At 40.9% G+C, this 17,587-nt stretch overlaps 1 protein-coding gene across 2 annotated transcripts in view; it reads left to right on the top strand.

Moving 5' to 3' along the window:
- The window catches only part of sh3glb2b (SH3-domain GRB2-like endophilin B2b), a 59,001-nt gene extending 41,769 nt beyond the window's left edge, over positions 1–17,232 (top strand). For both annotated transcript variants that reach the window (XM_085357905.1, XM_085357907.1), the window contains one exon: positions 15,914–17,232. In XM_085357905.1, coding sequence (XP_085214031.1) covers positions 15,914–16,021 — 108 coding nt within the window. In that variant the 3' untranslated portion in view covers positions 16,022–17,232. The remainder of the gene's footprint in view (positions 1–15,913) is intronic.
- The last annotated feature ends 355 nt before the right edge of the window (positions 17,233–17,587 follow it).

A 17,587-nucleotide genomic window follows, 5' to 3' on the forward strand; every position in this document is an offset into this window, starting at 1 on the left:
GAGCCATGGGTGGCCACACAGTCTGAAGTGTAGAGGGAGTAGAGCAGTGGCGAGAGGACACATCCCTGAGGTGCTCCTGTGTTGATGGTGATGCTGTTGGAGAAGCACCTGCCCACCCTCACCACCTGAGTTCTGCCAGTGAGGAAGAAGAAGAATGTTTCAGTGTCACCGTCTCCAAACCATGACAGCAGGTCTCACTGCCATCTTTAAACCTCTCTTTCACTCTTGCTGCTGTCCTTGTGTCACAAATTAAACCTGACACTTGTTTCCACCCTCCACAGAGTACCTGGCTGAGGAATACAAATCACAGCAGATTTTTATAAGTGTTGGGAGTGGAAGGCACAAACTGAGTCTTCTTGGAATGACTCCCTGCTTTGGGCTGCTCGGTTGCAATACAATAAATGTTTTCCTGCTGAAGCCGTCTGATTTCACTCTGGTTGTGTGCCAAGCGTGTTTTAGGAACTTGTCCAAGTGGACAGTTTCCATGCAATATTTTTATATTTGGATGATCTGTTTGAGCAGCTGCAGGATGTGTAAACTTCCTCAGGGCTTTTTCTAAACCACAGTCTTTCCTCAGTATTACTACACTCGTGTGGGTGCTTGACCACAAGCAGGATGCAGCACATAAGCTCATAATCTCGACCTCTGTTTGCCAAACTTACACTTAACCTTTGGTGGGCAGGAAGAGAGATTTTCAGTGACCACAGCAACAACTCATTGAGTACTTAGGAATACTGTAGAATTGACTGTAGTATGTTTTAACATGCTGCAGTTTTGTATGGATATTTAAAACCGGTCACTCTTAGAAATGAGACCTCGTGTCTCGATGAGAAAGAATGATGAAATGAAAAATATATATGTGATTAAATGCAGCTTTTCTGGGTTTTTCAAGATGGTGGCTTGAAGTATGGTTGTAGCAGAGAGTGCTAGCACACAAGTTCGCTGATTTTACACTGATAACCCGCATTTAAAGCTACAACATGGATATTAACTATTTGTAAGTCTGGGATGAGCATCAGCAACTACTTTTTGAAACAGTCTGACTACATGCCGCAAAGGAAAGTTGTAATGTCTGACACCACGGAGGGCCCCAACCTACAGAGCAGAGAAGCTAATGAGGAGACTAGCATGGGAGCCGACGCAGAGTTGGATATTAGATCGGAACCAGCGGTCCACGAGGTGATCCGGGAAGTAACTGTGAACCTCACTAGAGTCATTGAAGATAAACTCGGACCGGTCTCTCTGCTTTTACAAGTGCAAGGAAAGCAGCTGGAGGACCACGAGACACGGATAAAGGAAGCGGTTTTCATTCATTGCAACGTCAGGAATCTGCCCTCCCGGGATAGACATTGGCACTTTGACCCTTCTATCTTGTACGATCTTGGATTACCTCACAGAGGAACTTGTCTCGCAGAGTAATGACGGATAACCCGTCATTACTCTGGGAGAGCATGTCTGCTCTGTATTGACTTGATTTATGTGACACAAGGAACCAAGAGAACATGACTCTACGATTGTAGATGATTAGAATCAGAGACCGAGCTTCTTAATCTAGATCTTCTGAGCATGGGTCTGGAAAAATTTTGTAAATATTTCATGCAACTGTGGAAGACACCCGACTGTCTCGCTTTTGGAGACACACATGCATCCTCTGAAGCTGAAAGTGGAACAGCTGGATAGCACCAACAAAGCTTCAGCTCCCGTGTTGAATCATTTTGTATGCTGCAAACAGCCTCATAGTTTTCCAAGCATTTGCTGCGCTTTGTTCAGTATTCAGACGTGTGGTGGGCTAGAGAAGCCGCAGAGTGAGTATGGGAAGATAAAAAAACTTTTGAACCACTAAGTGTTGGGTTTGTGACGAGGTCATTATTATGGGAAGGAAATGACAGAGTGAAGACTGAAACTCAGTTTATGCTTTTGCATTGCCACCACTCATATCTGTGGAAAATGGGAAGGACATGCAGTTACTGTGTTTGTTTTCCATTCAAACATGTATATACATAGCTTTGCTTTGATTCTATGTATCCTTTAATGATTGGGAATGATTTGCTGGAAGCACTGGCCTGCTTAAACTACTGCCCCTCCAACCCAAACCCTGATAAGGTAACAGATAAGAGGATGATGGATGGATCAGCTGAAAGTCCAGATGTGCCTCTCCAGTCCTGATTCAGGTCTTTGCTGGATTTTTCCTGTTTCTTAAGGACATGGCTTTCAGATACTGTTCATCTGCTGTACATAGCTTTTTTTTTATGGCTGCCAGTTAACTTATTTTCCTCTGATCTATGATCCTCAGAATCCTCTATGTAGCTCAGGACATAGGGCAGGTCATGTAGTAATCAGAAAATTGAATTTTTTAAATTCATTTATTTATTTACTTTTATCTCTGGACAGGATACTAACCTCAAGTTACTCTCCGGTGAATCCAGCCGAGTGTGAATGCTAAAAAGAAAGCACTTAATCGTAGAAAAAACTGCATCTGTGAATGTGCGAATGAGATATGTTGTATAAAGGGCTTCGAATGCTTAGGTAGCATAGAAAAGTGCTTTTGTCCTTTCCAGTTTCCTCAAAATCTTTTCAAGGACACCCTGCACACCATGCTGAGAGATGCCAGGTTTTTAGCTGATAGGTGTTGATTAAACATTTTTTAATCTCTGTAACTGTGTTTATTTGGCATTTTCATGGTTTCAAATAAAGAAATGGAAGACTTTTACTTGTTTTTGTGACAGGCTGTGGGTAACAAAGGAAAGTGTGGGACTGTGGGTTGCATGAGCCCGATGTGTTTGTAGCGAGTTGCACGCCAAGTTGCAGCTTTAAATATGAAAGGGTTTTTGGTTTGGCATATTTATGGTGTAGATCTATGATACAAGTCTAAAATGTCCAAAAAGATGACAGAAAAGGGTGATTATGTCAAAGGGTTAAAAACTCCAGGGGGTAGGGGGCCGGTGTTTTCACGGGATTAAAGCTAAAAGACTCAGTGAGTCTGTCAGTGTAGGAGCTTATCAACCAACCTCATGTTAAGATTGAAAAATGCAGTTTTAGGCATCCAGTTTAAAGTACTGGCTCTTTTTTGTGTATGGTGTGAGTGTGTTTGTGGAGCGAGTGAAGGTGAAAGCTTGTGTGAGATGCTGGAAGTGTTGGTAGTCCTGCTGATGCCCACTCTGTTCCACTGTGAAGTCTCACTGATCGCCTCAACATCCAGGGAGGATCTGATCTAGTTACTAGTTAATTTTCTGTCTGTTATGGCAGTTCTGTCTGAAGTATAAATAAAAACAGTTCAGTTAGATTATAGTGTGGAAATGATTACAGGAGGGTATATAAAATCTTTCTTGGCACTGGCCTGGGGCGTGTGTTGGTTGCTACATTGCTCCGTGTAGTGAGGAACACCTGAGCAAGTCTGAACATTACCTGAAACAGGACTGCAGCAGCTCTAATTAGATCTCACCGAGCATTTCCATGCACAGTCTAGTCATCATTTATGCTTTTTTTTAAAGTGGCAACAACAACAATCATCATAAAGTAAATAATTTAACCAAACTAAATGAAAAGAAGACACAGTATTGACCAGGAAGATGCAGGCTGAAGTTAATTACACTGGACGTTACTGCTTGGCATCTGGCAAATCAGGAGATTTTTACAAGAAGATTTTGTCAAAAACAGATGTTTTATTACCAGTTTTATGTTCATCACCTTCAACATTTTCCTCTTCCAGCATTTTGTTGAATAAAATGATGCATTCCCATTACAGCCACCTCACTGCACCCAGTTTCACAGGACTGGCAGTTGATAGAGTCGAAACATCCTGACCTAAAAGGGAAGCAGCGGATTTTTAATCTCACTCTTGCTCCAGCTTGAGCATGACAACTTAAAAATATCAAGTGAAAGATCTTTGATGGAGGTCAATAATGGAGCTGTTCCATCTCCCTCCATCTGTCTAGCTTGAATGAAAATTAATTTCATGTTGCTTCTTGCCACATTTCACTTCAGGGGCTTTGTGAAGCTTCCATTTACCGTCTGTGACTCAGTATCTTTGCTGAAATGTCAAATGTCACAATGACGGGAATAAGAAAAACCCAAAAAACGTGGATCGTCTGTTTGCAAATGGATGTGCGGGCCTCTTGGTGGAGTTTTGGTTCCAGTTCTTAGTTTCTTGATCTTGATTCAGGATGCTTGTCCAGTCTTTTCCCGTTAGTCACAGCTTTATTTGCATTTATGTGAAGGTTTCATGTTCTTTCTTGCCACGTTTCACCTCAGGGACTTTGTGAAGCTTCCGTTTACCATCTGTGACTCAGTATTTCTGCTGAGATGTGGATTCAAATGTAACAATGATGGCAATAAGAAGAAAATGAAAAATAAGTCAGAATACTTGGTGGAGTTTAGTGTTACAAAGGTCCAGGTTAGTTTAACTTTGTGTGGTCTTGTGTGTGTGTTTTTCCATCGTTATCCTTCTGGTAAATTTGAGTGCTGAGTTTCTTTAGAAACGTACCAGTGTTATTCATTACCTTATTTCATTTAAGTGTACATAAATGCAAATAAAGCTGTGACTTCAGAGAGATTTCAGACCTACCATTTATCAGCTCAAACATCAAAAGACATGAATGCTTCAAAAGTGCCAACATCAACTCTTCTCTGACAGCACGGTGTGAGTTTCTAAAAATAACGGAGTCTTCATTAATCCCATGCAGACGTACACCTATCTGGAATAACCCTGACATATTACAAAACAATAATATGATTAATTTTCCAGAATGGAGTTGTAAAGGAATTAAATACTTAGAACATATATTAGAAGGAACAGACTTTATTCCATTTGACAGACTAGTTATACAATATGGGATCAACAAGAAAAGATTTTTAGAATATCAACAAATTAAATCCATAGTAAAACAGAAATTTAACCTCAGTCATGTTGAATTGCAAACACCACCAAGCGCGGTACATTTTCTTACTCTTAAATCCCCCAAATTATTGTCTAAAATATACAGAACACTTTCTAAATTAGATGAATCAATATCCCTTCCTATTGCAAAGTGGGAAGCAGATTTGTCAGTCGGCTTAGACCAAAACTTCTGGTCTCAGATATGCTTAAAAACCTTTAAATTGATTAGAAATCCCAGTCTGCAATTAATACAATACAAAATACTACATAGAGTGCACTATACAGGTCATCGGATGTTCAAGATGGGCTTTACGTCTTCCAACAACTGCTCACACTCTCAAGGCAATACACCAGACAATTACATCCACGCTCTTTGGTTCTGTCCACCAGTGCAGAAGTTTTGGCGCGAGATATGTGACGACTTATCAAAGTGTCTGAAATGTAAAATTTCAACCTCCCCTTTAGTGTGCTTGCTGGACAAATTGGATGATGTCTCTGCAGAAACTAATACAGTCCACATGGTTTTTACTGCCCTGTGCATTGCCAAGAAAATGGTCCTCATGAACTGGAAAAATAAAAATAATCTTAATTCTAGCCAATATAGAAACCATCTAATAGATCACATTAGTCTTGAGACAACCTCTGCCACCACATTAGATCAATCCCTCAGGGCTCCTTTGATCGGCTCCATCACCTAGCGGGGGTGGGGGGGGGGGGGGGTCGTGGTTTGGTCCCGCCTTGTGGCTGATGTGGAGGTAGGGACAGGCTTAGGGCGTCCGGAGAATCCCTAGGGACGTTATCCCTGGAGGGCTTAACCCAGGGGTTGTGGTCATAACCTGGTCAAGTGGCTCTGGTTGCTCTTAGAGGGTGTTCTCCTTGTGGCTGTGTGCAGCAGGGCTGGGGGAGGGTCTGTGCTGGCGGACATAGGTTACTGGCCTGGTAGCCTGGCTGCCCCTGAGTGGAGCTGGGGCAGGCGTGGGGGCTCCGTGCTAGGCCTCTGGCTGGGCCTTGGGGGCTTAGGTCCTTGATGGTGTGTCGCTGAGGTTGTGGGCGGGGGGGTGGGTGCACGGGGGCTCAGCCCTGCCGCAGGGGGCCTCTGGCGTATCAGCCTAACTAGGGGGCTCTTCAACTGACAGGGAGTTTGCCCCATCCTTGCAGGAGTCCACTCTGCAGGTGAAGGAGAGCCATAAGAGAGGAGGAGAATAAACTTAACCTGGGTGTCTACTGTCTTGTGCAGTCTGGGAGATGATTGAATGTTAGGGCAGGTACAGTTTCCTCTGCGGCGGGGTCGGGTGGGCTGCCCCAGGTCCTGTAGGGATGGGCGGTCCTGCTGCCGTAAGCCCCAATCTGGATGGGCCTGGGCTCCCTTGCCTTGGTGGGTGCCGAAGGACGGGGGTGCCTACTGGGGTCAGCGGGGGAGCTAGCCCCAGGGAGGGGCATCTTGCTCCTCCCTTCTTTTTCTCCCCATCCCCGGCTGCCTCCCTCTTCCTGGTCCAACGCACCCACCCACACAAGTAGGGCCTTGGGGTGTGGGTTTGTCACCAGGGTGCAGGGGAGGCATCCCCCCCGTGCCCTTCTGGCCACCTGTGCCTCAATTTTATTCCACAACTCAGACATCCATATTACTCACACTCTCATAACACATACATATAGGGCCTTGAAGGTGGGCACGTTAACGGCGTCCAGAGGACGGTCTGTGTATTCAACCCCACCTCTGGCACCAGTGCCCACCTCTCAATTTTAAATCCATGTAGACATTGAGGATTCTCGGGAGGGGCCGTGCTAACACCTGCTGCTCTCTGGCAGCAGCACCATGCTCTCCTGTGTTTTATATGCACCTTAGAACAGCACGCAGCAACACTACACATGAGCGAGAGGAGGGAGGTTTGGGGTCTTCACACACCCCTGTTCTCTGCTGGCCATCGGGGCAGGGGGGCTGGGAGGAGGTGTTGTCCATCTGGGATGCGGGGCTTCCTTGCTGCTGCAGAGCCTGGGGCGGTCCGCTTGCTTCCACCCCCGGGGGAAAGGGTAACATCTCCTGGGTCTAGGTGCCGCTTCCCCCTCCAGGGGCGAGGGTACCTGGACCCGGGGTATAGAGTTTGTTTGGGGAGTGTGATTGTGTGTACAGTGTCCATGTACTGTATGTCTATCCCTACGTTGGGTGAGTGCTGAGTATTTGTATATGTGTGCATGAAGGTGGGAATGCATGTTTGTGTCTGTGTGTGCCTGTTTGTCTGTGTTTATATGTCAGGTCGAGTCTTACACTCCACCTCTCTGGGAACTCCCAGGCCCTCCAAGGCCTATCTCCCCTCACCACACTCACGCCACGACACTCTGCTCCTTGGCTACTGGGTGACCCCTCATCTGGGGCTCTCCTCAGCTCTTCCCAGGAAGGTGGCACGGATGCCCCTCCGGTGGTCCTCCTTGGGCTCTCGCACTCTGGGGCCTCTGGATGTCTGGGGCCTGGATCTCCTCCATGCCTGCTTCATGCCCTGGGGGACAGGGCTATGGCTCTCTACATCCTCTAGCAGACCATTACATGGGGAAACCTTTTGAATACAAGCGCGCTGATCCACACAGGTGTGCACACAGGTGTTCACTGTTCATAGACATAAACTACACCTTTATTGGCTGCTATTTCCAATCCAAGATGGCGCCGCGGATGGCAGCCTCGGTACTGCGCTCTCTCGCACTTTTCTTGTTTCTGTTTATTTTCTGTGCTTTTGGTCACTCAGACCACATCACTTTCTCCAGAGATCAACTGCTAAACATCAGGCAGTCGTCTCACTATAGTTCTTATCCATTTTTCACAAACCCGGAAAGTTTTTTGGAGATTTTAGTTGGAGGCGCAGCAGCTCTCTGTGGCTCCTGGAGAAGACGTAGACGGGGGAGTCGCGCTGGTGAAACTACGTCGGCGAGGATTCCGCACGGCACTCCCCTCCATTCACCTCGCGAATCTCCGCTCTCTTCCAAACAAAGTTGACGAATTACTGCTCTTAAACCGGACTAACAAGGACTTTGCACGCTCTGCTGCCCTCTGCTTCACTGAAACCTGGCTCAGTGAGCGAGTCCCAGACGCTGTCTTAAATCTCCCGGGCTTCCAACTTCACCGGGCGGACCGCGAAACAGAGCTCTCAGGGAAAACAAAGGGTGGTGGAGTCTGCTTCTACATTAATGAAGGTTGGTGTACTGATGTCACAGTGTTACAGAAACACTGCAGCCCACACTTGGAAAGTTTTTTCATCAACTGTAAACCTTTTTATTCACCGCGGGAGTTTCCTTCCTTCATGCTGGTCGGAGTTTATATCCCTCCACAGGCCAACGCGAACAACGCAGACTTTTTGATCTGCTGCCCTCTGGCAGACGGTACAGAAGCCTGCAGACCAGGACCACCCGACACAGTTTCTTTCCCCTCGCCATCTCCTTAACAGTTGACTTGTCACACTGCCAGACTGCAACTGCACCTTATGTACATTTTGTGGTATTCATTTCTGTATTTTATGTATATAAGTTTAGATTCGTTATTTATAGTTTGTTTACACAGCTTTGTGTATGTATGTGTAATGTGTATATATAGACACGTGTGTGTGTGTGCGTGTGTGTGTGTGTGTGTGTGTGTGTGTGTGTGTGTGTGATTTACATTGCTGTGCTTGAGAGCCACCATCTACCGGAACCAAATTCCCTGTATGTGTCTGCACATATACTTGGCCAATAAACATGATTCTGATTCTGATTCTGATTTCCAAGCACAATGTGCGCTGTCGTTCCTGCTTGCTACACAACAACATTCAACATTTCGTATTTACTGCTGTTTACACTTAGCTAGATTAACGTGATGGTGTTGTGTTTATTTTTTGTTAATCTCTTTTTTTATTAAACAACCTATATAAACACAAATAATCCAAAATAAACATATAAACAAGAACAGACGTACATAAAAAAATAAAAAAATAAATTTAAAAAAAAAAACAGACGGGTGTACCCTCTAGAGTGTATGTACTCGCACACACATATTCACTCACACACCCATATTCTTAGGCATACATACACATACCTACTTACATATGTGTTCACTTATGGTCTCATACATACTAACATATACATATAAACACATAACGATTCAAAAAATGTGGCATATATAGTTACAGAGATTCAAACAAGATCAGGTCTCCTTAACCGGATATAGTGTTTCCATTTACCCCAAATTTCACTAAATATATCAAACTGGAGTCTTTTAATGAAGGTAATTCTTTCCATTTTAAACATCCCATGTACAGTCTCATGCCAATCACCCAGTGATGGAATTTTTGCACTAAGCCATTTCTTGGTAATAATTTTACGGGCAGCCAAACTCAGGATACCATACAACTGCTTAGACATTTAATCTACATTTACTGAGTATAAATATCCAAACAAAAGTTCGTCCCAATTAAAGGGAAGCTGCATACCAAAAATAATCTGCAACTCGGTGTGGATCAATACCCAAAAAAATGTTGATCCTTGGGCAAGACCAGAACAGATGGAAATGTTTTACTCCTTGGGCCCCACAATTTATCCAGCAATTAGAGTGATTAAAATAATGTTTACTTTGTGCAGGGGTAATAAAAAACCTACAGATACTCTTCCAACCATAACATCTCCATGTATTAGAACTAGAAATTCTCCACTGAAAAGCGCACTGCTCATACCAAATGTCTGATATTGCTATATTTGTTTCACTTTCTCATTTTTTTTGATGTAGGTAGTATTCCACTTCTTAACCTCTTGTATACCCTTGTACAATCTTGAAATCACCTTAAGGCCTGTGTCAGCCTGATAAGCCTTGACAAATATACTCAGAACAGGTAAAGAAAAAAGATCTGTTCTCTTAGGTATAAAATTATATAGATGATGCCTAATTTGTAAGAACCTAAAAAAGTCCATTTTACTTAACTGGTATTGATCTTTTATTGATTGGAAGTCCCTAAGAATTCCCTTATCGTAAAACATACAATATGCCGTTAAACCTTGTCCAGCCCATTTTTTATATCTTACGTCTAATTCATTAGGTAAAAAATCACTGTCAAAAGCGCACCATCTTAAAATCCTAACCTCTTCAATCCAATCATTCTTATTAAGAAATTGTAACCAGAGTTTTAAAGGTAGGTTAATCCATTGGTTTCCTTGATGAATTTGTTTTTTAATAAGTGTCACATCCCCTAGAATTGCCTGAATTGGTGAATCTTTTAAGGTCACTGTTTCTAGTTCTAGTTCTTTCCATCTCGCTTGATAATCTACATTACACCAACACACTAATGTCCTCAATTGAGCAGAAATATAATAGTCTTTCAAACATGGGAACCCCAACCCTCCTTTGTCTTTAGCCAACTGAATAGTTTGGTACTTAATCCGTGGTTTTTTCCCCTGCCATATAAACCTAGAGATTATTTTGTCCCATTCCCGAAATTGTTTGTCAGTTATTTCTACAGGGAGTGTTTGGAACAGGTAGAGCATCCTAGGCAAGATATTCATTTTAACTGTATCTATACATGATTCAAAATTTAAAAATGGTAATAAATTCCATCTTTTAATATCCTCATTTATTTTATAACTTAAAGGATTAAAGTTTGCATTGTATATCTTAGATAGATCTTTAGTAATATTTACTCCAAGATACTTCATCTGCTCCGTCTCCCATTTCAAATTGGCTTTAGCCTTAAATTCATAATAGTTAAAAGTTAATATCTGAGTCTTCGATATATTTAGTTTATAACCTGATATTGAACTAAAGATCTCCAGAAGTGACAATAGCTTGGGGAAAGTAGTGTTTGGATTTGTGAAATAAATCAAAATATCGTCAGCAAACAAGGAAATCTTATGCTCTCGACCCATGATCTTGACTCCAGTAATAGTATTGCTTTGTATTACACTTTGACTCAGGGCCTCTATGAAGAGAGCAAAGAGTGAGGGGCTTAGAGGACAACCCTGACGTGTCCCTCTCTGTAGGTTAAAAACATTCGAAAGCACCCCATTAACTTTGATTCTTGCCCTTGGTGATTTATATAATGCTTGTATAATCCTGATAAACGATTGATGGAATCCGAATTTACCCATGACTTTGTATAAAAATTCCCAATTAACCCGATCGAAGGCCTTTTCTGCATCTAAACTCATAAGGACCATCTGAATTTTATTTTTCCTAACATAATCAATAACATGTAGTGTTCGGCGAATATTATCTTGCGTTTGTCTCTGCTTAATAAAACCAGTCTGATCCAAACTAATTATCTGAACAAGAATATTTTCAATTCTTTTGGCAAGAATGTATGTAAATATCTTAAAGTCCTGGTTAAGAACACTAATGGGGCGGTAGTTTCCACAGTCAAGCCTGTCCTTTCCTTCTTTAGCTATTATAGAAATAGAAGCCTCATTCCAAGATGGGGGAATTACTCCTGTCTTTAAAATATAGTTGAATGATGTTCTCATCAAAGGAATCAGTACCTCTTTCATTTCTTTATACCAGTCTGATGGGAATCCATCTGGGCCTGGGGATTTATTCGGTTTCAATTTTGTAATAGCTTTTTTAATTTCAAATTCAGATATGTCCTCGATTAGGGTTATATTCTGTTTTTCATTCAACTTTGGTAAGTCGAATGAATCTAAAAAAGATATCATACCTTTAGTGTCCACTCTAGGTTGTGTATATAGTTCTTTGTAGAATTTTTAGGAAGGTTGACTGAATATCTTCAAGTTTATAGACAATGTTATTTGTTTGAGGGTCCTTTATTTTATATATTGTATTTTCTAATTGTTGTTTTTTTAATTTATAGGCCAGTAATTTAGCAGATTTGCCTCCTACCTCATAGTATCTTTGTTTTAAAAAAAACCATATTTTTTTGTATTTCACTTGAAAAAATTTCATCGATTTCGTTTTTCTTCTTTTGTATTTCTAATTGTAAATTTGTAACTGCGGTTATTTTATGGGCATCTTCAAGATATTGTAGTTGTGTCTGGAGTTTTCTTAAATGCTCATTTCTCTTCTTTTTTAAGTTAGCGCTGTAACCTATGAGTTTTCCTCTTATCACTGCTTTTAGGGCATCCCATAGAATACTCGGGGAAACTTCTTCATTATTATTTTCCGCTATATAATCTATTATATCTTGACTAATTTGTTCTTTCATCGTGCTTAGAATACTTGTATTTAATCTCCAGGATGTAACTCTTCTTTCGTATCCAAGCACTACTTCCAGGTACAGTGGGGCATGGTCCGATAAATCCATCACTCCTATCCTGCAATTGATCATCCTGTTAAAGTCTTTTTGGTACATAAAAAAATAATCCAGTCTAGAATAAAATGAATGAGGGTGAGAAAAAAAGGTATAGTCCTTCTTGTTGGGGTTTAGTTCTCTCCATACATCTATGAGCCCTACATCCTTTAAGATTAATTTGATGTTTTTGGTTATTTTATTCAATCCCGGGGCGTGTGGGTTTGATGAGTCCAAGGACGGGTTGAAGCGAACATTCCAATCTCCTCCCAAAATCAGAGTACCTTGTGCTTCTCCAACAATCAATTCAAAAACCTTTTTGAAAAGTTTTATCTCTGATCCTGGGGGAGCATATACATTTATAAGAGTAATCAGTATACCCTCCAGGTACCCTTTGACTAACACAAACCTCCCCTCCTTATCACTGATTTCTTGGATGCATTCAAAATTGAACCTACTAGAGATTAGAATTACCACACCCCTTTTAGAGCTCTGAGGGCAGGAAGAGGAATACTGATTAAATTTCCATTTCTTTAATTTATCATGTTCGAGCTTCGATAAGTGAGATTCCTGTATAAAGGCGACTTCTATTTGTTCTCTTTTTATTTTTGACATAATTTTACTTCTTTTAATATGGCTCCCCAGACCATTTACATTAAATGACACTATTTTAGTTACCTTACAGGGCATTAATGTACGACCTTATATAATGTTGTGTTTAGTATGTTGCTCTGTTTTTTTTTTGTTTTGTTTTTTTGTTTTTTTGCTTGTTTTCTCTTCTTTTTCTCTCAACAGGTGATCCAGGAGATTTTTTTTTCTTTTTTCCCTCTTCTTTCTCTTTTTAAGTGCCCTTTCTCACTGTCCCTCTTCCCTTCTGTTTTTCTTTTCCTTCATCTTTCTTTCTCCCTTTCCTATCCCTCAGTCATGTCTGTCCCATCTGTAACAACTGAAAATATAATAAAATAAATAATAACAACAAAGGTCTATCAAATGGACCAATACGGCAAGGCCGTGATGATCCATTTGGCAAAGTAAATCCATTGGGTATCCTTGTTGGTCTTCAGACAACAATTCTGACAGCTAAAGAACCAAATGGGACAGGCAGAAAAAATAAAAAGCAACCAACCCCCTCAACAGTTGGGACAAATCAGTTGGCAAATAAAAAAGCAAAGGGGACCAAACATTGAGAAAGAGACCCTCATTTCCTCCTAAAATAGCAGCAGTTCTTTCATGAGGAATAACTTTTAATAATTCCCTGTACCACAAAGTCACAGAGGGAGGTTTATCCTTAACCCAGTTAATGAGAATACATTTCCTAGCTACCAGCAATAGTTTGTCACATAATTTGCGCTGCAAGTGATTTAGTGTTACTCCTTTTGAGGGTAGGCCAAGAAGAAAATATCCGGGGTCCCTTTGGAGCCGATTCTTAAAAATATTACTTAGTTCTTGACATATGGAGCTCCAAAATCTTTTGATTAATTTACATTCCCAGAAATAATGAAAAAAGTGACAGTTTCTTTTTGACATTTGCTACAGAAGGGGTGAATATGAGGTGCAATCTTATGCAAGACATTAGGAGCTATATAAAGGCGATGTATGATTTTGTATTGAGTTTCTCGCAAGCGGTTGCAAGTAAAAGTGGAACTACCTATGTTAATGGCTCCTTTCCACTCCTCTTTGGCATATTGATTATTAAGATCTCTCTCCCATTTATGAATAGCGCTCAATGTGTTGCTACTGAGAGTATATAGGGGAGAATAAAAGGCTGAAATAAAATGAGTTCTGTCTTTTCGCCTAATAAGAAATGTCTCAATATCATCATATATAACTATTTCTGAAGACTTTGGAATTTTAGAATGAACAAAGTTACAAACCTGGAGGAAGCCAAAAACGTCGTCTCTAGGAATATTAAAATTTGACTGCAATTGCTCAAAGTTCATCAGTGTGTTGTTTTGAAACAAATCGCCAATTACCCTTAATCCATTTTTGTGCCACTTATCGAAAATACTGTGAGACATTCCTGGAACGAAGTCTTTGTTTCTCAGTAAAGGAGTCGAGAATGAAGTGCAATCTTCTCTACCCAGTCTTTTACACATTTTACGTGAAAACAATTTTTCAATATCCAGAGGACCCCCATTTAAAACGTTTCGCAGCTCACTTTTAAATATGGACATGAATAATTCAATTCAGTCAGTGGACTGGTATACCTGTCATGTCAAATAGTAGAATCAATATAAAACTTGAATGACTCCTTCCATACATACATAGAAAATGTAATTATGAAAGTGACTGCATTCAGAATACTTTAATAGAGTATAATGACTGTAATGGACACGACATTTTGACACTCGTCACATGTGGAGAATTTGGACAAAGCAGAATATCCTGAACTTGACGAGTGTATTTTTCTTAAAGGTTAATGTCATTAAATGGCACAGATTGGTAACAATGACCCATAAACACAGTGGAGAGGTCCACTTTGATCATTACAAGTAAAGCAGGTGAGGACTAGTAGTCACCACCAGCCCCCACCTTCACACTGCTGGATGTAGAACATTTGTCTGGCCTAGCTGCCGCCCTAAACAAGAATAAAACCACAAAACAACACCACAACAACATTGACATCCCACATGACAAATGAATCAGTAACAGCTGGATGTTAACTGTAACAACAGCACATCTGCAGGGAGTTAAGTTAATCCTGTCATCCAGTTTATTTTCCAGGGAGAAGTTCAGCCTCACTTCCTCTTCTCATGCAATGTTGTACTGTATGTTTGTGTGGGAAGACTTGACAGCATATTCTCTTACAGGCTACAAGACATTATCTGTAATATCAGCATGTATGGAAAACAAAAAGTGTGATTCATGTATTTAAAGTACTTTTCTAGCACTTCCCTGGCCTCGGTCACAGTTGGGTAATATTTTAGACTTGCGGTGGGTTGTGTCAGATTTCCTTTGAGTTTAACTCAACTATAAACTCATAAACATTCAAGCTTCCATATAACACCTTGTGGAGAGGAAAGAGATTTTCAGTGACTACAGACGCAACTCACAAAAAAATTATGAACACCTGCAATCATCTGAGCTGTTCTCAATGTAAGACTTTTAAAAAGTCAAATTAGGAAAATTTGGTAATAAAACACACATAAACATAAAAGTGGCATCCTACTCAGTTTAGCTGGGTGTAGGTAATTTTTAAGGGTTTTTCATTAGGTGGTAGTATCTGGTACCAGGTACTTTTTAGGACCTACTCAGCCAGGTTTCCAAGCGATCCAGCAGACTGCATGCCACAGACTGGCCTCTCAGTGATGTCACTTGATGAGTCATGAGAGCGTCTCCTTCATAAAAATCAAAATCACAACTTTTAAAACCTGACAATGAGAAAAATGGCTTCACAAAAATCACCATGGTCCCAGAGTCTGACAAAAAGCCAAACGCCCAGCAGCAGGTATGAAAAAGCATCGATGCCCTCCTTTGTTATGGTACAATAATTATGTAATGCTGTTTTCAGTTTGCCCCCTTTTGTTCACACATGGGTTTCCCTTAGCAGACCTTTAGAAATGCTGGCACAGGTGCTAATTGGAGGAAGTGTTTAAAGATGATAACACAGAGATGAAGTCAGGGAAATTCCTGATAATGGGCTGGCATGAAAAACGTGAGCACGAGCAGCAACGGGATTGCAGTTATGCTACGTCACTAGCTATTATTTTCTTTCCTCTTAACGTAACATTGGTCACTGTAACCTGTATGTGTGTATGTTTTTAGTTTTTTATTTTTGTCTCTCTCTCTTCAGCTCATTACCGTCTACACCGTACCAGGAATGGACCCCGACTGGCTGATCGGAGAACGAGGAAACGAAAAGGGCAAAGTACCCGTCACCTACCTAGAACTGCTGAGCTAATGGACCAAGCAACACACACACACACACGCACACACACACACCCCTGCAAAAACCTCTATCCACCGTCACACATGTGGACTGGGTAGACCTGCTGTTGGCCCCAGTTTGTGCTCCTTGTGTATTGGTTCAGCTCACAGAGGGAACCCCTGCACTGACTTCTATGCTAATAACCCAGCACTGTTTGAAAATGCTGTGCAGGTATCTTCTAACCACCTGGATAAAATAATATAAAGATTTATCAAGGTGAGATAGTGGAGAACTTAGTTAGCAAGCTCTATCCATAGACTGTATCTGATAATTAGTGCCAATTACCAGGCTAATAAATTCCCCCAGAGCTCAGATGTTCTTGGACAGTCTTTTGATACAATTAACTCTACAGAATGGCAATAATGATACAGTTATTTTATTACATTTTTCAGTTTATTCAACTCAAAAAAGAAGAAAAAAGTTGAGTCATTTAAATTTGGACTTTTATGAAGGAGCACATAGAAAAGAAAAGGAGTGCTGAAAAACTAAAATGAGCCTACACTTCATTATGACACAAATTTTATTTACACCAGATGTTCTCGTAGCTCCTTTGTTATGGTACAAAGGAGTTAGTGAATGCTTTAATCTCCACACAGCATTTGTTGAGTATCAAAAGCCAGTCCTGGTAACTTTCGATTTCAGATGAAAGCAAAAGCCTCTTTAGTAGGCACCAATGTTTTGTGTGCTTATGTCGACCATGTGGATGGGAGTCTTGAGGTTTTCATGATGATCTCTGTAGGTGTCCTGCCATTTCAAGAGATTGAACCTAATTCTGGAAATACCTGCACAGCTACGGTATTTTAATTTTTATGAGACCAGAGAAATCAGTGTGACGGTCCCCTCTGTTATACGCAGAGACCAAACTGCAGCTGGCTTCCCATCTCCTGATCTGAGGCTGTGTGAAAAAACTTATGCAAAACTGCCTGTTTGACTCATTTCTAGTAATACTGATGATTATCAGAAAGAAACCTGTGACTGTACGAGTCAGGTTATGTTGATGTGGCCTATTACTTAGATTTCCTCTTATTTCGTAATGTGTACACAGAGTGTAATGAAGCGCACAGTTTGTTGACTGCGCAAACGTGTCTGTTGTTGTGTGGAATCTTACACAGTTCTGGCAAATACTCTGACATCTGTGAAAACTTCAAAGACCCAGGCCTTGTTTGATCCATTAAAGAAAAATTCCATGCAATAATTATTACAATGTGAGTCATAATTTTGCACATTTTATCAGCTCTAACTACATTTTTTCTCCACAATTTTCTTTCAGCTGTTTCACAATAAAAATCCTTGTAGAAAATGAAGCATTTCAATCCACAGATTAGGGCTTTTAATTTGAAACATATTGGAAAATCTTGAGTGTGTATAAACAAAAGTGCAGTAACTTTAATGAGGTGTGAGTGGACTGGAAGTACTAAACAATACTATACAACCAATTATAACTTCTCAAGCATGTAGATAAAGGACAGTCACACATTTCTATATTTGTTTGAATTTTTTTCAGTTAATAAGAAAAAATTAATTCAGTGTCCAGTTTAG

This window comes from Diplotaxodon limnothrissa, linkage group LG7 (assembly GCF_057381915.1).
Source record: "Diplotaxodon limnothrissa isolate DT_005_m linkage group LG7, D_limnothrissa_male_GT1.1, whole genome shotgun sequence".
Lineage (NCBI taxonomy): Eukaryota > Metazoa > Chordata > Actinopteri > Cichliformes > Cichlidae > Diplotaxodon > Diplotaxodon limnothrissa.